Below are 21,295 nucleotides of genomic sequence, written 5' to 3'. Positions count from 1 at the left end.
GAGAGACAGACAGAAAGAGAGAGAGAGATGGACAGACAGACAGAGAGGTAGAGAGAGAGAGAGAGAGAGAGAGAGAGAGAGAGAGAGAGAGAGAGAAACAGAGACAGACAGAGAGAGAGAGAGAGAGAGAGAGAGAGAGAGAGAGAGACACGAACAGACAGAGACAGATAGACATGAGGCGCGTGCCGGCGGATACGTGCTTTTGAGCGCGCGCACCACAGCTAGTGTCAGCCAGTGTGACGTCACTGAGTGGGCGTCGTGTGAGAGGAGGCGCTCGCGCAGCGCACAAGACACAGTGTCGTTTGTAGTAGTGATCTCAGTCACTTCACTATCAGCGCTAATGGAGTAAAAAAAACAGCTCAGGGACGCTTTTAATAACCGTCTGGTGAAACTGCGGCGACATGAATCCGCATCGGTGGGATTAAAGTGTTCAGAGGAACCTGATGTGGTGAGTTTGTGTGTTTAATAAACATCACACTTTACTACTGTCCTTTTCACACTGACCCGGGGGCCTAGTGCTGCTCATTCACATTTAACACCTGTTTCAAAACAAAAGTAGATCAGCAGGTCAAGTGTGTGTGTGTGTGTGTGTGTGTGTGTGTGTGTGTGTGTGTGTGTGTGTGTGTGTGTGTGTGTGTGTGTGTTTATAACCTGTAAACTACAGCATACTGAGAATTACACTAGTGTTCAGTCAGGTCCACACACTAGTTCACCAGTTCACACTCAGTCTCTTTCTTCGGCTCCTTACTGTGTATTTTATCACATATATACATTTACTTCTGCTGTTACTTGTGAAGTTTGCTGTTAGTTCAGTCGGTGGTCATTAATCAGGAAGAACAGTGGTCAGCGCCTCCTGTGGTCAGTGTGTGTAACTGCAACACAGCGCCACTGATGGACAACGTTATAGTCTCTTTAACTCCAAAACCAAACACTGAGACTAACACAGATAAGAGGATTTACACAAGGACAAGATCAATTCAGCACTTTCATGGCAGTTGTATTAATTCTCTCATAACACATAATTTGGTGTTTTTTATCCACGTAAACATTTTGAAAGTGCTCCTTTAAATTATGCGTAATCCTTTGGACTGAAAAACAACATTTACTGCTTAAAATTATGATTTTTTTTTTTTTTTTTTTTTTTTTTAAAAACTAACAAAATACCAAACAATCTACTTGATATATTTCAGACACAAGTAAACAAGAGATGCGAAGTGTTTTAGTGATTTAAAAAAGGGGGTCTTTACATTTATATTTTGTAGTATTATAGAATGTAATTCTATAAGAAATAGTTCCGAAAGTTCTGAAGATGTGGATAAAATAAATAAATAAATCGATGCTTTAAAATCCCGAGTTCACAAAAACAAAATCATTTATATAGAAAGATTAAAGTGTTGCTATAGAAACATAAAAGAATGTTGCTGCCTGGGTATGAAGAAACGAAACCATGAGCTACTGGAGGGTGTGTTTAGGTTGGAAAACACACACACACACGCACACACACACGCACGCACGAACATACCATTACTTTCATTTGCTCTCGTTACGCTGCCTGTGATACATTATAAACACAGTCAGGTTTGTTTACAGACTGCTTATGAATGTATATATGTGTGTATATGTGCTTCATATGCGCTGCTCAGATGTTTAGTGTGTGCAACAAAACAAAAAGCTAGAAATCGGTGGTCTTAATGTCTTAATGTTGAGATATCTCACCTGAGATATTGCCGCGTCTTCTTTTTTAACACACGATCCCAGTGGCTAGGTCTTTTAATATAAAGAAAAACCCATCAGCCAGTCAGAAGCAGCCGAGAGACCAGCCCTTTAACAGTGTAATGTGACCCTCCCACACCCTGTACACACAACCTGCCAGAACAGCATGACACAAAGAAATCTACAGTGTAGAGCGGTGCAGCTAAACCACGGTTTCACTAAGATTGTGAAAAGTTCTTCTGTTATCTCATCGTCGTTGTCGTCGTCCATATGGTCATGAGGGACAGTAAAACGAACAATGTGCTTTGCAGTTTTCTTTAAATAAAATGTTTTATGAGAAACATGCGGCTATCAAGTGGAAAATCCATACGATGTTTTCCTGTTCTTATTTTTAATAACAGTAATATATACAGAACACTGAGTTTTCATTCCGTTAGCAAACACTACTTGATCTGTTCGTAAAAAGGTCGTCCGTGGGCGTAAATGAGTCAAAAGTCGACCGGCTTTGTGAGTCTCATGATGTTTCACAACACTTTGATGACACAGCGGTCATTGTCGCACTTTTAGACTTACGTTAACAACAGCTTTAAAATTCCTTTTAGTTTCTAAATTTAAGATTTGACTTAAAAACAAAACTATAAAACAGTTCCAGTCGCTCTGCTTTTTCACAGCTAAAACAAAACAACAAACCGTTCACTCAGCACTACATAAAACCTCACACGTAAAAGCAGTGTCATGCTTTTGAGAGTGAACTCTCGTTTTCCTGTAAACTGTGCAGTTCCCATAAAGCAGCAGCACTTCCAGGAAGTCACCCAGACACATTCAGTGCTCATAGTGAAAGAGCATAGCGAGGGTTTTTCCATTAATGTTGTTTTGTGGAGTGACACCCGGCCTATATGACACAGTCGTGTGACAGCATACATCGCTGATACACACACACACACTGAGTCATACACGTTCCAGTTCACACCCTGTTCACTACTTAGGCCCAGCACATGTAGAAACTACCAGAGTGCACTGCAATCGTTGCAGGTAGAGCGTAAGTGTGTAGTGCAGTTAACTGATTATGAGTTACACCACCAGCTTTCTTTATGAACGTCATGACAATATACGTAACTGGATTAACAGCTTATTAAATATATGACCAGCTGAGTGTCAGAGAGCTTTAGGGCTCATTAGTCAGTGCAGGTTTGTTAAATATCGGCAACCTTTATTTTTTAATGAACTGTTCTGGGGATAATTACAGTATGCAGACTGATCGATGACTGACACGTAAAGCACACAAGGCTGTAGCATTAAAGGTGGGGTCTCCGTTGTTTGAGAAATGCTTCAGAAAACTGAATCGGGATGACGATCAAAACAAAAATCAAAACAACCGTGTAGCCAATGAGCAGAAAGGGGCGTGTCTTGTCAATATGGGCGGAGAGCGCGTTCAGTGCGCACGTGTGACATTAGCAGAAAGCGGGTTTAACACTGACATGGAGGATAAGGTGAGTAACGTTGGTTTTGCTTTGTTACACAGAACTAATATATGCCTTTGTCCTTTACATGATTATGCTTGTGTGTCATTTTTGCTTGTTTGTTTATCTACAATCGTATTGTTCTTCCCTTCAGCTATGATAAAGACACGTTTCTTTCTGTTAGTTGCCTGGGTTACGTATGTATGTGTGGGTGGAGCTCTCGATACAGGGGTGGGACCCATTTGGGTTAGGGGCGTGTTTGTTTTGGTGATTTCAAAAGTCAACATTGGCTTTTAAACAACGGAGACCCCACCTTTAAGTCTCGATATGGGGCCCAGAGTCCCCTGTTAATCATAAGCAGGGATTTGTTTATTTATTCGCTTGTTTGATTAGTTAGTAAGAGTTGTAGTAGAAATCATAACCAACATTATCACAGTTACACTTAGGGGTCCAAACACCAGTGTCGGCTGAGAGAGGGACTGATCAGTACCAGGAATAATAGAGTAATAGCAAAAATAGCATTTGACACATTTAGAAATAATATTACTATAGTTTGTTTCCAGACAACGGCACGTCTGCTAACATGTCACATGGTTTATGTATCTTCTTGCAGAAAGACCAACTTCAGAAGCGACCGGAAGAAGCTTTTAACTTTATGAAACATCAAATTTTGTCTCTCTTCCTGTTCTCACAGATACGTGCCACATGTCGTGTACGGGTCTGAAACGAACACTGGAACCAGAGGATGAGGATGAGCCCGATACCCAGCCCAAGATGGCGGCCATATGCGCAGAGTCATCCACGGCTTACTCGTGGCAGAGGCAGACGGTCCTGCAGCTTTCGCTTCAGAAGCTGTGCCACGTTCCCTGTCTGGGCCGCCGTGTCCTAATCACCAACATGCTCCGGCTCCTTCAGGGGGAGATCAGTCACCAGGGAGCACCGCGTCCCAGCCCTCCAGCAAATGACTGCCAGAAACTCCCACAGCATCAAGCGCTTGAGGTCAGTTTGACCCCAGCATGGGTTCTCGAGCAGGATGTTGAGCCAGATTTCTCTCCTAAGGATGGCTTCATCTCGACATTGGCAGAACTCGACGAGACACGTGCCTCCTCCTCCTCTCTCTCAGAATCAGAGACAAACAGAACTGAAAAAGAAACTCCAATGCAGACCATCTTCCTCGAGTCTCACTTAGACTTCACCCAGCCCACTTTAAGCCACACCCCCTCGCTAGTAAACCCCTCCCTCCACTCATCATGCCCGGCATTCCTTCCTGAACTCTCGCTGGATGACTTCCTGTTTTCAGACCTCGACAACTTTCTGTGCGAGTTGAACCCTTGCACCTTGAACCTGAGTTCTAGCTCGGGCTCGCAGTCAAAGGTCGTCTCCATGGTGACGGACGACCTGGTAAGGAGCTTGACAAACCAGCCGTTCAAAACGGACCTGAACGATCTGGAGCACATTATGGAAGTGCTGGTTGGGTCATGAGGCCAAAAAGAAAAACAAGAGACTGGAGCTTGTTTTTTTTTTTTTTAAACTTTCAATATTTAAATTGATTTCTTTTGAAAAGAATCAGTCTGGGGTTAGCTTATATTAAACGTCTATAAAAAACAAACATGTCAAGTAAATTGTTACTGCAGTGTTGTGAATTATGGGCTGTAGCCCAAGCTGGTAGCCATGGAAACGACTGTATATTTATTTGAGCAACACGCATGTATTTATTATACAGCACGCAATGCAGGGATGTAATATACAAGATATTTTTCAGCTCTATTTTGAATTTTAATAGATTTTACACTTTTATAGAAATGAATGTTCAATATTTTACTACTCAAATCTTTTTTAAATAAAGGTGATGGTTTTGTTTTTAGATACACGTCTCCTTTCTTTCCTGTCCGATGCAAACAGGTTGAGGTGCTGACAGTGACTCAGAATTTCTTTAAGCTGCAGTCTGAACGATGCCTAGAGGCAAATTCCATACGCAGTGACAGAACACCGTCGCAGCCCAACAGTGGAATCTGGAAAGGCAAAATGCTGACAGGAAAAATATTTCACACAAAGAGGAATCACAAACCTGCTGTATCTCCATCAGGCGTTAAATTATTTGTAAAAAGATTACAATCGAACCAGCTAACGGTCCTGGCGAATTAGCCCATTTTTACGGTAGCTCTATGTAGCATTAAAAAAAGCGGAAAGTAACGTAGCCGTAACGCAGATCGGTTCGCGAGCGTTTCTGCATTAAAGCAAGCTCGACACACATCTCATGATTAAAACATCACACAATCGACGACGTCTCTTAAATTATTTTAATTCCTTGTGTACACTAAAAGAAAATTTACACACTTAAAGATTTTCGTCCAAAAGAGCCCGAGCATGCTCAATCCAACCTTGAGGGGGGGGCAGGGCTCTTTTTTTCCTCCACACACACACACACACACACACACCAGATCATCAGTAAGATTGTGTTTCCATAGGAATTTCCCCGTAACAATCCGTTTTTGTACATTTTCCACAGTCTTACTGTACACCTACATGATTTTAGTAGTACTTCCATTACAGCTTTACAATGTGCAAAATTCCACACAGAAAGACAGACAGACAGGACAACACAGTGGGGGGGCATGAAACAAAAAAAATTAGAAAAAAAAAAGCAAACAGGTAAAGGAACAGCTTTTGTGCACATTTCCCATGATGCTCGGCCAGAGCGAGCGTGTTTAAGACGCTAAATTAAAAGGTAAATGCATACTATTGGTCCCTTATTGGCTAAAGTACTTCAAGTCAAATCATGATGCCTTCATTACATGGGTCACATTACAGTGGTTTCACCTTTAAGAGTTTAAAACAACAGCGATAATAAAAGCTGCAGTGACGGACAGAACGCAGACGTGCTGGATACAGTGAACATGTTAAACCCCCAAAAAACATAATCCTAACTAACCGAAGCTCCGAACTAAACGTTAATTATACCCATAATTATATTGACTAAAATGATTAAAACCTAAGGCCTTTCAAACTGATTTAAAAATAATAACAATAATAAATCAACCAGCAGAATTTTGCAGGCAGTATGGTTTCAAGTCTATTACATACATCTTTCATTGATTTCATGTCACTATTTGCCTTCGTTGAAGGACTTTTAACCAGTGTTTCCTCAGCAAAATGATAATTAACACACTCACTCACTCACACACACACACACAGCTGGAATCATACCGAACCATAAACAAAACCTAGAATGGAAAAAGAAGTCTTATCCCTGATTATATACACGCTGAACCTCTAGAACGGAGAGAACTCTGCTGGAGATATTAGGGATGCACCGATCTGATACCGAGTGCTGCTGTATGTCGTGGAGAAGACTCGAGATTTATAAACTTCTGGAAATCACACTGAAAGGCAATGACATGATTACAACTATTGGACAGGGCGTGGGGGGGGGGGGGGTTGGACAGCTCGCCAAGTTGCTGTTTTTGAAGTATGAAATTTATGTAAAACTACAGGGTGGGTCAAGCAAACTGCAGCATATAGCTAAGGGGGTGGGACCAGACAGACTCATCCCGATAGCTGAGTGGGCGGGGCCAGACAGACTGATCCACATAGCTGAGGTGGGGTCAGACAGACTGATCCAGATAGCTGAGGGGGCGGGGCCAGACAGATTATCTCAGCTATGTGGATCAGTAAGAGAGCTGTACCAGTGTAGAGTTAAGTTATGGGATCAGGGACATGATAGAAGTCTAGAGCACCAAGGGGGTGGTGTGGGTGGGGCTATGGCAAAAACTGATTGGTAACATCGTGAAAACGAGATGTGCAGCACAAACTGACAAAAAAAGGACAGGAAGAGTTTGTTTGTGTACGTGTGTGAGAGACACTGGAATTAAAACCAATGGTCAGGTCTGACAGAGAGCGAGCTAACACGTCACATGATCAGGCTTGTAGCTGAATGATGTAGCGCATTGTGAGTTAACAGGACGGGTGCATCCCCAATACAGATTCGTCCTCACCTCTAGATACTGAACACTCTGCTCCACTTCGCTCAGGTACACACAACAAACTTAAAGTGATTCCAACAAGCTGAGCTAAAGTGAACCAAAGACAAAAGACGTGGGGGGGGGGGGGATCAGTCTGGGATGGGAGAGGGGGATATGGAGGAACAGGTGGAGAGAGGAAGAGGAGTGAGTGTGGAGGGGAACATTAGCACTTTGGCCTGCATGAAGGAGAGATCAGGCAGAATGGAGATGACACGCCGAGCCTCTTCACTCAGGTTCTCCTCCTTCTGCGTCTGCACCCGCCTGCACCATACACACACACACACACACACACACACACACACACACACACACACACACACGTCAAAGAAATAATCCTCCCCTCATTGATAGCTGCTTATATAGAAAATGAATGAATGAACGTTAACTGTTAATGCAGCCGAAAATCACAGGTTAATAATGCAGCAGTTATTGTTTCTATAGCAACAGCTCGTTTACGGAGACTCTCTATATAAACATTTACAGGAGGAGTCTCCAGTCCCAGAGGTCTGCAACATTCAGAAGTAAATCTGTGTAACTTTAACTGAGACAAACTGGCTGCTGTCTATGTCGAGTGTAGTAGAGATGGTGTCTGCTGCCCCCTGCTGTTGGAGAAGAGTTAGTGCAGTGTGTGTGTGTTACCTGGTGGACGTGTTGGTCTTCTCCACAGTGGACATGAGGCGAGCGAACGCATCCACTACTCTGCTGCTGCCTCCGTTAACGTCCAGCTTAGCCTGGGTCAGCTCGTACAGCTCAGGGTCGACACCTAACACACACACACGAGTGTGAACACTTGAACATGAACACACTACAAACACACAAACCCTACTTCTATTGCAAAGCTGAAACGTTAATGCTGACCATGCACAGATGAGAAGGAGGAGAAAAACACACAGCTAGAGGTAGAATTACACAAGGACCCTGACCATTCACTGTGACTTTTGACCTCAGCTGACCTGGTATGGAGGTAGCGGTACTGGAGGGTGACTCTTCCACCGGGCCAAAAAAGTCCAGATTCAGCAGAGACGAACCTCCACTCGCTTCAGTGAGCAGGGGGAAGGAAACGAAAGAGAGAGCGAAAGAAGAGTGCAACAGAGTGGAAAAAAGACCGAGACAGAAAAAAAAAAAAAAAAAGAGAGAGCAACAGAGTGAGTAAGACAAAGATAGACACTTGCAGGTTAGTACAAAAATAAATAATAAACTGTTAATATTAAAGACAAAACAGCAAAGAACATGAAGTCACCCAAAACTTTTTTTTTTTTTTAGAAAATGCACCAGTTAGGAGCGGAAAGTTTCCGGTAAATTTCCACGGGAACTTAATCTGGGGAATTTTGGAAATATTCCAAACTTCAACGGGAATTTATGGAAATTTATGGTAACTATTTGGAAATATAGGGAAATGTATATAAACTACATCATATACAAACATAAATAAACATGTTGTTTGGTCATAAGAAGACGTGCATGTAAGGTTATACACATTTTTAAAATGACATCTTTGATTTAAGTGTAAGTAGGAAGTAGGGGGTGTGGGGGCATCTGTGGATGTCAATAATCTGTGCATGTGGTAACACTCCTAATTTACTGCTTATTAAGCATCAGTAAGGTAGTTATTAAGTTTAGGTATTGGGTACAATTAAGAATGTAGAATAAGGTCATGCAGAATAAGGCATTAATATGTGCTTAATAAGTACTAATAAATAGCCAATATTCTATTAATATTCATGCTAATAAGCAACTAGTTAAATGGTCCTAAAATAAAAGTGTTACTATGCATGTTATGGAAGAATGTAAGTACCTGCAGGGGGTTTGGCCTCAATGGCCTTCCAGTAAGCAGTGTGCAAGTGACCAGGGTACAGACTGCATTGTTGTTGTTTTAAACAAAATCATGCTGCAAGATACATTTAAGTTCCTTGTTATAAGTAACTCAGCATTTAAAAAAAAAAAAAAAATTCCCAGTTTATTTCCATATATTGAGGTTAAATCCCACGGAAATTTTCCAGCCTTGAAAATTCCCGGAATTTTGCGACCCCAGTATAACGATGAGGAAAAAAAAAAAAAAAAAAAAAAAAAAAAAAAAGAACACAACAAATGGCCTTTCACACGTTTAACACCGTCTCAAATGTATTCTTGTGAGTTTAGGGTGACTTCAAAAGAGGGTTAATGCTTGCTGTGTTAGAAGGTTAGGAGCAGTTAAGACTTAACATTCCTGAGCTTGTTCTAAAACACAGAAGAACCGAGATGCACCAAACCTCATCTTCATCAACATGAACGCTGCATAATGGAACGTACCATCCAAAGGGTTTGTAAGGCCACTGCTGCTCCAGTCAAACTGCACCGGTGGGAGGGAGTCCTTAATAGAGTGGGGGGGAGAGAGAGAGAGAGAGAGAGAGAGAGAGAGAGAGAAAGAGAGAGAGAATTTCTTCATGATACAAAGACAATCTGATGTTTTGCACTGGAGCTACGATGTTAACAAACCTTCAGTGGTGTAAAACACAATGATAATTAGATGTTATCTGTATCAATTAAGCGGATGAGATCGTAGCAAACTGAACTAGGTTTTTTTTTATATATGATTCTGGCTGGGTCGCTTCTATAACTGTCCAACGATTAGATGATCCGTGATCAGCAGGTCTGAACCACTGAGGTCTTTTTTACAAATAAATAAACAAACAAACAAATCTTGCTTGTCCATTAGACTCCATTAAACTGAAACATTGATCATAAAGCACACACCTGTGCTGCATCGGTGGGGCAGGTGCTCATCTCTGTGGACACAGAGGGAGACTGCGCTATGGAGGCGATCATCTCGGCGGCAGAAACAGGCTTCACCGGCTCTTTAGTGGGTTCCAGCATTCCCTACAGAGAGAGCGAGAGAGAGAGAGAGAGGTATGAGAAAGACTCGGAAGATCTGAAAGGTGGTCAGAATGTACGTAAAATATGGTCAGAATTTCTCACCAGACTTGCCGCATACATGGGTACGATAACGGGCTGCTTCTTCTGACCTGTGAACAGCTGTGTAAGAGAGAGGGACATACGATAAGAGTTTAATAAAACTCTTCAAAGTTTCAATCAATCAAAGACCAAAAAGTGACTAAAGGCTTAAATTGGATGGGCGGGGCCTAATATTCTAATGAGCACACATGACTGACAACTGTAATGTGTGCCATTTGCAACGTTGCTCACTAAACACGACGCAACGTAGCGACCACACCGTAGTCACACTCGTTAACGACGTTGCTTTCCTCGCCAAGTCGGCGTCGTCGCTGTTCATCGAAGGTCATCTTTCTGTCAGTAAGTCAGCGCTTTGACTTTGTTTTAAAGGTTTACATCTGTAAATGTTTTTTGTGTGGTACTCTAGCGCCGTACACAAGTGGATATTCTGTATTACACGGTAAATGTCCGATCTTGACGTACGAAGCACACTCACTATGTTCCGTGTGTCGATGCCCAGTGAGCAGAGCAGAGCTTTGTTACTGTGTGAGCCGCCCCACTGATACCTCAGACCAAAGGCACTGTGGATGTCCTGCAGCTGCAGCCACACGCCCTGCACTCCTCTATACCAAAGACACGGAGAGAGAGATATTAACACAGCATTAGATTTGCTAACGCAACACACACACACACATCGTATATAGATCATCTCGCGCATGTCCGTCACCACGGTTGTGGTACAATAGTACGTGTATGAGCAAAAAAAAAAAAAGAACAACATCTGCGGCTGCTATTATTTTTAAAATGCCACTTTCTTAAAATTAAAGGTCTGGTGATAACGTGGCTCGGCTCTCAAACCGCAGTCCGACGTTCTGACCCACATCTGAGATCGAGGAGGAAACCACAGACCGACGCCTGCTGCGGCGGTGAAACAACAGGTCCTGTACAGCTGCAGGAAACCATGTGGTGTGTGGGTGGTGTTCTTACCTACTGATTGGTGCTGGCTGGTTGTCTCGCTTTTCTCCTCCCTCGCATGGCTCTAGGTAAGCTGTAAGAGGGGGCACATCTTCCTCTATGTGAGGAAAGGAGATCTCCAGAAAACTGGCCAGGAAAAGCTTCTCCAACCTGCTGACAAGTGACACCTTCGGGGGAAAAAAAACAACAACAAAAAAAAACGTAGGTGCAGATGAGAGTCAGAGAGACCTTTTCATTAGTATTTACATATGACAATGAAGATTTGGATGTTTCCCAAGGGATTGCATGGTTTTCACTTGTGCTGAGCGGGTAGAAAATCCTGTCCGGCCACAATCCTGAAAGCAAAAAATGTTACCTACTGCCTGGGTCAAATGTCCTCAATCCCAGTTCTGTTCAGCCTAATACTCAGGAGAGGCTAAAAAACTAAAAATAATTAAGACGGGATATAAAAACCATTTAATTCGTTTAAACATACCATAAAGCTGTCTTTCCTGCATTCTTCATCACCGCCAGTAGGTGGTGCTGTGACAGGTCGGCTTTCGTGCCAGTCGTCTTCGCTCTTCTCTGAAAAGTTTGAGCCCTGGTCCTGACTGAATGCTGCCCAGGACACCCCCGCATCCTTGCTTGACTCACCAAACGCCTGCCACCCCCCATTATCGTCAGCATCACCATCAACAGGTGCTGCAGTAAAGTCAGCAAAACTGTCACTACCCGGAAACTCGGCGGTCTCCACCTCCTCCTCTCTGTCTCGCGCTGTCTTGCCAGGTTGTCCGTGCACATCAAAGTCATCAAACTCATTCTTGTCAGCGCACGTGATTTCCGGGTTGTTTTGGCTCTGTGAAGGTTTGATCGATTCCGAAGGTGCAGTGTATGGTGCTGCCCCCTGATTGTCAAAATCAGCAAAGCCAGCACCTCCAAAGGAACTGGTATCCCCAAAGTCACCAAAATCTCCAAAGTCCTCATCATCATCTTCAGCCAGCTGGCTATGGTCAGCAGGAGTGGCTGTCTCTTCCTGTAGTGGAGGTGAAGGTACTGAACCTGTTGTACTGAAATCCCCGAATTCCTCGAGTGCTTCCGTGGACAGAGGCCGACCGAAAGATGTCTCCGTTTCGGTCTCCGTTTCAGTGTCGTTCCCAGACACCTTCTCTTCCGTCGGCTCACCGCTGCTACCTCTTTCATCCATGGAGACGGGGGACACCCTGTTATCCATCCTTTCTTTAACATCCAAACCATCCTGCGATATCCGTTGCTCTGTGCCAACAGACTCAGTAGTATTTGAGTCCTGACATGCAGGCTCAGTGTCCTGATCCCTTTGTCCATTACTCTTCCTCGCATAGAAAAACCCATCTCCATTGCTAAGGTGATCTGAAGCCTCTGCAAATGAGGCAAACCCTGTTACACAATTGTCCACGTCATTGTCCACCGCTTTGCCAGCTATGCCAGCTATGCCAGCTTCATGATTTTCCTCTCTTTGCGGCTGGTCGTCTTGTGCTAGTCTCGCGTCATGGTTTGAATTTTCCCAGGTCACAATACTGTCAGTATCACTGGGAATGTCAGCATTTGAAAAAGCAGCAAAATCTGCAAAATCCTCATCGTCACTGATAACTGCATCGGGACAGTCACCCCCTGAGGGATGCATTTCCCTGTGTATGTGGGGTGAGGAAGGAGTTCCCTCTGTGCCAACATTTGCAAAGCCATTCGTGAGAACTTCGCTAACTCTTCCATTGCAGTCCACAGCATCACTACCTGTCCAGGCATTTCCCGGAAAGTCTGAAAAGTTTGTGTAAGCCCCATGTGGACGTTCTGTAACCTTTTTGAGCTCGTCCACGCTGACAGTCCTGCAAGTCGGGGCAATCCCCTGGCCACCATTCGATACCGCTGGTCCGTTAAGTCCAACAACTCGCCCGTTACTAATCAACTCCGGGGGCGATGTCGCGTTCAGTGCCTGCAGCTGATTGAACGTGGTGGGTGTCTCAAATTCTGTGAAGCTGACACTGTTGGGAACGCCAGTGAAGTCGCTGAACTCGTCGTCGTCCTCGTCGGCACCGTCCTCCAAGGGTGGAGGAGAGGACGAGTACATGTGGATCACGTCTGGCTCCATGGCGTCTCCACGGTGATCAAAAAGCCAAGACTTTGTACCTGGGAATAGATAGAGTGATTAATGGTGACAAACTTGTAAGTGAATTAGCAACAACATTTCTATACCACACTGATATGGAGACTCATGAAGTATATAGTAGGATGTGATCATATTCACACAGTTTGTGATGCTTTGCAAGAGACATGCAGCTACATTCTTATTTAGCTTGGGTTCTCTGCTGGTGTAGAACCTGAAACATCACCACAGATCTGTGCCTGATTTACCGTTGTTATTCTGTTTTGTTTGGTCAAATCATTGTGTTCCAGCATCAACACCAATTAAAAATAGCTTAGTAATATAGTTTCACTTTGTAAGAGCATTCAATTAAATCTTGTTCCTCCTGAAGAAGTCCCGCTGACACCAGCCTGTTGTTCTGCAGCGCTCTGGAGCCTATTCATCAACTCCCGCCTTGTTCTCATGATTAAATTAAATCACCGGGAACTATTTACAGAGTGCAGACAGACGGACTTGTGCTTTCGGATCAACGGTAATTATGTGATAATGGCTGAAAAAGAGAGTCTGTTGATGGGAAGGCGGTGGTGGTAACAAGACTGATTTCAGAGAGCCATTCAAGCAAGCAAAGAGCACAACACTGACTTATTTTCTACAGGAAAGCTGAGCAGAGAGCCAACACAAATGAAACCAGGAAGTCCTTCTGTAAACGTGAAGTCTACAGTCTGTATTTTTGTTCTAAAGCCTACAAGCAGAACAAAGAATCCACCAGCTGTACAGTGTTTAATCGGTGACCACTCCGGCCTGGTGACCTTGAGCCGTGAAGCACGGAGGAGATTTTACACCTCCGTGTGGAGCTGTAACACAACGAGGTGTTGATTAATTCTCTAGAACAGCAGCTCTGACAGTAGCACAGCTGCAAATACAATATAGTTTCTATAGGAACAGCTTACACATAGGGACACTAAAGGAGATCCGTACAAACCTCCAGGTTAAATTTCTTCAGGACAGACAAGTTTATGATATTTGAGTTTCAACAGCATGACAAGCTGCTTATGAATGTCAAAAAAAGTAGAAAAATTAAATGTAACTATGCACTGCTTTAAAAAAAAAAAAACAATAAAAAATAAGTGGGACACGCAACAGTTGACCAACCGCTGTGGTGTGAAATCTATACCAGGATGGGAAAAGCAGCTCGACCACATGACATCACTGTAGATTAATTTCCTCCAACTGGATGAGATGAAGCGTTTTATTGACTTAGGGCCCTTTTACACCTTCATGCTTTTTCTGTGATCCGATATCTATCCGATGGTAAAAAGACCAGGTCTGAATGCCCTCCGAAACGTTTTCGAGACGGATATAAATCCGATGGTTCGACCCACTCCAGGTGGTCTGGGACGCGTTTCAGATGAAACGGGACAGGTGTAAACGAATGTGGTTGTTCAATTTTACGTCAGCGCTATACTCCTCCCAAATGGAAGTACGTCACTCGCAGGTGATCTTTCACCCAGGTGTCTCGTCGGGGCTTAAAACGTGCTGATACCTCCAGCGAAAACGCAGCAAACAGTAAACGCTGTTTCTTGTAGCATAAACGTCCTAACCAGTTTTTTTGTCTTCTTTTTGATCGCGTTCTGAAAACCGCATACACCAAAGTGTGTTCTGTTTCAATTACCCCAGAAATGAGGTAAAATATATTTGCATTTTGGGCTTGAGTAGCAAGATCGGATCGATATCCGATTCGCATTTATGTGGCCTAATGTAAATGGAACAGTTTTAACAAATCAGATAGCTATCGGATCAGAGAAAACACATGAAGTGACCGGGTGTAAAAATGCCCTTAGAAACCACATCCTTTATATATATATATATATATATATATATATATATATATATATATATATATATAAAACTGGTCACAGTTAAAGGGCTGGTACTGGAGACTCCTTCCTATTCAATATGAAGTTACTACACAAAAGTGTTACAACACAACACACACAACTCGTGTTTATTTATTTTCAGTCCACTTGTTTGTTCCCTGGTGTTACACGACTTAAGGCCTTGTGTAAACAGCGACTGTCAGTGTTGTTGGCGCTTTAAACACCTGACCGAGGGCGTGTTAGAGACCCCACACCTGACAAACATCCTGCTTGTGTTTGCTAAAGAGGCCCAAACCGGTCCAACACAATTAGCTTAGCAAAGCTTAACGCTTCAGCAGCACACGTCTAACACGTCAGACACGGCTGGGTGTCTTGGTCTGAAACGTGATTTCAGATTTCAATGACAAGCTGGACAATGAAATATTTCTCTTCGTGATCCTGGATCTCAAAGCTAAATGCTAGCTAGCTAACAAACATTAGCATGTTCGACACTTCTCCAGATAAATAAAAAACAAGTTAGACCTTAACGTACCTTATGGGTCTTTTCGCCAGGCTCCCATGATTCAGGATAAAAAGTTAAATCCTCGTTTAAAACAAAAATGTGTTAAACAGATTTGAGACACAGCCGGCTGTTTGGCTAATGTGAGCTAGGTTAAGCTAACGTGAGCAAGGCTAAGCTAACGCTTCTCTGTGTGTGTCTGAGGTTTATTAACTCAACTCTAAACATTTCCCTGTAATAAAACCTGTCAGTTCAGGACTCCGGCCTGCCTGCATTCTACACACTAATTACACAAACTAGTGGTTTCCGAAAGCAGCGCCCTGTAACGGGAAGTCTGACTGATAACCAGCTCACAATCTACTGCTAACACCGCGCACCAGGAAGTGCTTATTAACGCGCCTGCGCACCACCACCAGGTGCGCTTCAACTTTCTTTAACTTCAACTTCACATCGGTGCGGGTTATTAAATAATAACGTGTGATAACACGAGAGAACGAGTGACGACCTGGGATGGGAATGAGATAAATAAGGCATCGGAGAATGAGATAAGGGAGACATGGGGACGAGATAATAAAGGTGTGGGGATTAGTTATGTAGCTGAGATCATAAAGTAATGATAATTAGATAAGTCATGAGAAGCCATGAGAATAAGATAAGGGAGACATGGGGACGAGATGACGAAGGTGTGGGGATTAGTCATGGACCTGAGATCATGAAGTAATGAGAATGAGATAAGGGAGACATGGGGGCGAGATAATAAAGGTGTGGGGATTAGTTATGTAGCTGAGATCATAAAGTAATGATAATTAGATAAGTCATGAGAAGCCATGAGAATAAGATAAGGGAGACATGGGGACGAGATAATGAAGGTGTGGGGATTAGTCATGGAGCTGAGATCATGAAGTAGTGAGGATGAAATAAGTCATGAGAAGCCATGAGAATGAGATAAGGGAGACATGCGGTTGAGATAATGAAGGTGTGGGGATTACTTATGGAGCTGAGATCATGAAGTAATGAGAAAGATAAGTCATGAGAATGAGACGGGGACGAGATAACGAAGGTGTGGGGATTAGTTATGGAGCTGAGATCATGAAGTCATGAGAATGAGATAATGGAGACATGCAGGCGAGATAATGAAGGTGTGGGGATTAGTTATGGAGCTGAGATCATGAAGTAGTGTGGATGAAATAAGTCATGAGAAGCCATGAGAATGAGATAAGGGAGACATGCGGTTGAGATAATGAAGGTGTGGGGATTACTTATGGAGCTGAGATCATGAAGTAATGAGAAAGATAAGCCATGAGAATGAGATAAGGGGAACACGGGGACGAGATAATGAAGGTGTGGGGATTAGTTATGGAGCTGAGATCATGAAGTCATGAGGATAAGTCATGAGAATTCATGAGAATGAGATAAGGGAGACATGGGGACGAGATAATGAAGGTGTGGGGTTTAGGTATGAAGCTGAGATCATGAAGTCATGCATTAGCAACTCGTTTTCATTTTTAGCAACTCGTTTTTTTCATTCACACATAATGAAAGTTAAGATAAAAATATATAATGTTACTCAGTTTAATTTGGAACTTTTAGAAAAGTCCTTTTATAAAAATCTTTTTAATGTGCATTTTTTGCCCCGAATGTAATGTGTTTAGTGTAATAAAGTCGCTTGTGCCATGTCTCAAGGAAGACATGTGGAAGGAGCCTGAGGCAGTAAGATAAGAAGGATGAAGTGAAAACAGGAAATGGAACTAGACAACAGTGTGTCCGGTGTCTGCTGGATATTCAGCATGGAAAAGAAAGCTAACTGACATGCGTGTGTGCATGTATTTGTGTGTATGTATATGAGTGTGTACATGAGTGTGTGTGTGTATGAGAGAGTTTAGTCACATGACCACAGCATCGATGAAAAGGCTTTAATTGACATGTGAATTCAAAATAAATAAACGTGGACACAGAAGTATTAAAAAAAAGATAAGCACAAAATTCTTAAAGAAATGTCTTCTTTTGATCAATATTCTCCTCATACTTCTGTATTCTGTAGTTGGAATGTCTGGAGTGCCGTAAAGTGGGTTTTTTTGCTTCATAATCTGCCGCAAAATCTCATAGCTAGAGTGCAAATAAAAAAAATAATAAAAAAGAACATTGAAACATGGTTTTATATATATATATGTCCCTAACTGTCGTAAAGCTTCCAAGGCACTTGAGCGGTGTGTGTGTGTGTGTGTGTGTGTGTTCTGTATTAGTATTCAGTTCTTGCGTATTGTTAACATTTTTGGACCAGAAATTAGTAAGACTTAAAGGGAAAAGAGGAAAAAAACTCAATGTTTATATTCCCAATTGACCTGGTCCTCTCTAAAGATTACACAGTGCGCCCCCTACTGGTGTAGCGCTGTAGTGTAGATCAGTACAACAATCCTGATCTTAATCCTTAATTTTGAGTTTAAACAAATCTTCACTTTATAATGAGCTTGTGTTCCGTCGTGTGCTAACTTCCACTCACATGTCCGTGGGCTTTAGCGTCTTAAGTTAACACTGAGTTGCATTAACCCGGTCCTAATGTTTTCTTTTTCTCTAGTACACTAATACTGATATCCTGTTCTCTTTCTTTACGGTCAGCCATGAGCGTTATATTTATTCGTATATTTATATATAAGAAAACTTCTAAAGTACAAGCACAGCACTGAGAGGATGAGGATTATTCCAGTCCTTCCACGTGCCTCTGAAGCCGGTCTCTTACGATCAAAATCTGTTTTTGAGTAATGTTCTCCCTCACTCTAACAGAGCAGAGGTCCAGCTGTGTGTGTGTGTGTGTGTGTGTGTGTGTGTGTGTGTGTGAGACTTTATCTCTCACACACACATAGTGAGAGAGTGAGTCTGCCTGTTCGTCTCAGTTCAGTTTTGTGATGCTCAGGCTGCCATTAATCTGGATGGTGTCGATAGACATCAGTGAGTGCACACGGTGATAGAAATCGAACAGAGGCTGTCCATCCACAAACACATGGAACCGCTGATGATCGCATTGAATCTCCAACTGGAAAGAACACAACAAGCATTACAAAGTCTAACGATGAAGTGTTACAAGATTTAGGACACAGACCATGCAAACTGCAGTGTGATATAAACACCGCGTTTCAGTCCAAAGTGGGCGGGGCTAATGTTTGAGAACTCATTTGGAACCATTGTTCAGATCGACCGATAAAACAGTGAAAGCAAACAGAGAGGGTAAATGTTAACCATACAGACAACTGTCAATCAAGAACATTAGGCCACGCTCATTTGGAAGATTTCATATTGGTGTGATTGAGCTCAGCTGCTGTTTCCCCCAATCACTTTGACATTAATAACACTTTACATTTCCTCATGACTTTTTTTTTTCATTTCCAATGCAAATTGTTTGGAAAACTACTTGAATCAGTAAAATCACAAGCTTTCACTGGGATTAAAAGAAGATCACAAGGATTCTTCTTTTAAACTCCTCACAACGAATGAGCTACGCTCATATTACACACGTGATGACGTCACACAGCCCAAATCTGTAAAAAAATCTGCAGCCATCTTGCAAAACTGCAAGCTCCTCTGAACGTAGTGGACTTTCATTGATTTTGTGTTTCTTTCTGAGATTGCAAAATTGTGAAATCCTAGAGCGACCAATACAGCAGTGATTTCCTTCTCTAAACACAGACACACCCTTCAAGTGAAGGGTGACATGCATTTTTGAAGTCTGACAAGAACAGAGACGATAACATCGTGACGAAGCTGATCGTATACCCTGAACGGCTGTCCGGCGAGGAAGGGAAAGAAGGGGATGGCCGTCTCCTCTTCCCCCCACGAGCCGGCCACGTGCGCGTTCCTCAGCACATGACGATCCTCGAACCTCGCGCTGACCTCTAGCGCCACGTCATCACACCCACACGTCAGACTGATGTCAAACCTGACGCATCACAATCTCTTTCAGAATTTATTCATCAGCATGAGATGTTACATACATACGTAAACACTTGTGTTCATCTGTAGTATGTATATGTATGTGTGTGTGTGTGCACTCATGTTCTCACCCATCTGGCTCAGGATCCACGATGCCCATGATGGTGAGTTTCTTCCCCGGTCGCATCCCACCTCGAATACTCCCGCAAAACGGCACTGCCTTGCAAACACATAGCGTGTTACCTTATAATCATTAAATCCAGTCCAGTGTAATGATCAGCTCTCTGAGTCTCTCCCCAAAAACCTGAAGGACTCACAACGGAGACTAACAGTTCTATGTTCTTATGCTACACTTCATGACATGACATGACCAAAAGTATGTGCACCCCCTGACCATCACATTTTTACATGGTTCTTCCCCAAACCCACTTCATAAAATAACTGATTAAAGCTATTTACATTCAGTACTTCACTCTAATTTCCCAGGTTCTATTTCTTGTATGAAGGAATAAAAGTTTCTGCTTCTTATTACTGGTGTTTGTTTATCATGTATTCAGCACAAAATGGCTAGTTTTATATACAGCAGGAAGTCGGTTGATTACCAGGAGCTTTGGTTCATCTTTACTTGGGGAACCAAATGCTGGTTCTTCATAAGAGCTGTTCAGCTTCCTGTTATTGGTGGTCGACCTCTAAAAGAGTTAAAAAATAAATAAAATACTGAATTAATGACAGGATGAGATGCATTAACATGCCTTTAGTCGGTTTGCCTCTAAAAACATTCAACTTTTATACTAATTAACATCAGATTTATAGCCTAATTTACACGGTTAAACCCAAACCTGCTTGTAGGTAAGATAATAAAACAGATATGTTCACAGTTATACACAGAAACACTCACCAGCTCCTCGCGCACACTCACGTCCGCCATCTTGGGAAACGTTCAACAAACTGGTGGAATTTTTTTGTTGTTTTTTTTTTGACAGCGACCGCAGCACGTGCCCGGTGTGATCACGTGACCAGTGAGGCGTTTGACGGCACTCCACGCCACGAGAGGGTGGTTTGACAAAAGCGTCCAATCAGAGAGCACGGATGAAACACGTGACAGCGGGTGGGCGGGGATTCGGTATGTTGATGTTATGGCTGAATTCTGAATGGTTTACTATGATATATATATATACGTGTGTGTGTGTGTGTGTGTGTGTGTGTGTGTGTGTGTGTGTGTGTGTGTGTGTGTGTGTGTGTCTATGTCTATGATTTATATAAATCAGTCATATATCATATATATATACGTATATATGTATATGTGTGAGAAAGGAGAAAGATGAACAAAATGATAAAATATAAATTAAAAAAGAGTAACGCAAAATCATGATGTATTACCGATTTATTTTTTTTTTGGGATGACGTTCGCCTCATTTACACACGTGCACGTTGATTATATTCCTTGTAAAGTCGTTTTAAAGGTTGATTTGAACCCTTTTAGTCCACAGGTTAATAAGACTTTGACAGATCATAAAGGTGTGTGTGTGTGTGTGTGTGTGTGTGTGTGTGTGTGTGTGTGTGTGTGTGTGTGTGTGTGTGTGTGTGTGTGTGTGTGTGTGAACCGCGTGGCCAACAGGTGGCGCTGTGGTGTCATTTTCACGTTGTGTCCACAGAACCGTTTTAGATACCTGACCATCACAACACACCGTCCACACACTAATTCTTCACACCTGGGGGAAATTTCGAGAAGTGAAACCAACTACAGGAGTTTTGGAGAGGTGAAAGGAAACCAGAGAACCAGGAGGAAGCCAACGTGC

At 42.7% G+C, this 21,295-nt stretch overlaps 3 protein-coding genes across 6 annotated transcripts; 1 reads left to right on the top strand and 2 right to left on the bottom strand.

Annotated features, from left to right (window-relative positions):
- The first annotated feature begins 266 nt into the window (after positions 1 to 266).
- sertad2a (SERTA domain containing 2a) lies at positions 267 to 5,039 on the top strand. The gene is made up of 2 exons (XM_027136491.2): positions 267 to 448; positions 3,868 to 5,039. Exon 2 carries the CDS (start codon positions 3,879 to 3,881, stop codon positions 4,653 to 4,655), a length of 777 nt encoding a protein of 258 aa, XP_026992292.1. The 5' UTR covers positions 267 to 448; positions 3,868 to 3,878; the 3' UTR covers positions 4,656 to 5,039.
- Positions 5,040 to 5,459: 420 nt separating this feature from the next.
- aftpha (aftiphilin a) lies at positions 5,460 to 15,963 on the bottom strand. Of its 4 annotated transcripts, none has more exons than XM_027136487.2 (10): positions 15,606 to 15,963; positions 11,577 to 13,240; positions 11,114 to 11,268; positions 10,623 to 10,749; positions 10,151 to 10,207; positions 9,929 to 10,051; positions 9,485 to 9,545; positions 8,149 to 8,232; positions 7,835 to 7,958; positions 5,460 to 7,456 (listed from the first exon to the last, which is right to left on the bottom strand). In XM_027136487.2, exons 2-10 carry the CDS (start codon positions 13,200 to 13,202, stop codon positions 7,285 to 7,287), a joined length of 2,529 nt encoding a protein of 842 aa, XP_026992288.2. In that variant the 5' UTR covers positions 13,203 to 13,240; positions 15,606 to 15,963; the 3' UTR covers positions 5,460 to 7,284. The 4 variants fall into 4 exon arrangements, with proteins under 4 accessions (XP_026992288.2, XP_047659478.1, XP_026992289.2 ...); XM_047803522.1 differs by having other exon boundaries at positions 9,485 to 9,524; XM_027136488.2 differs by lacking the exon at positions 8,149 to 8,232.
- Positions 15,964 to 17,471: 1,508 nt separating this feature from the next.
- lgalsla (lectin, galactoside-binding-like a) lies at positions 17,472 to 20,614 on the bottom strand. Its single transcript, XM_027136493.2, has 5 exons — positions 20,395 to 20,614; positions 20,099 to 20,185; positions 19,628 to 19,716; positions 19,341 to 19,503; positions 17,472 to 18,603 (listed from the first exon to the last, which is right to left on the bottom strand). Exons 1-5 carry the CDS (start codon positions 20,422 to 20,424, stop codon positions 18,460 to 18,462), a joined length of 513 nt encoding a protein of 170 aa, XP_026992294.1. The 5' UTR covers positions 20,425 to 20,614; the 3' UTR covers positions 17,472 to 18,459.
- Positions 20,615 to 21,295: the final 681 nt, after the last annotated feature.

This window comes from Tachysurus fulvidraco, chromosome 18, assembly GCF_022655615.1.
Source record: "Tachysurus fulvidraco isolate hzauxx_2018 chromosome 18, HZAU_PFXX_2.0, whole genome shotgun sequence".
Taxonomy (NCBI): Eukaryota; Metazoa; Chordata; class Actinopteri; order Siluriformes; family Bagridae; genus Tachysurus; species Tachysurus fulvidraco.
Note: the sequence above shows the minus strand (reverse complement) of the source record. Positions and strands in the feature narration are given on the sequence as shown.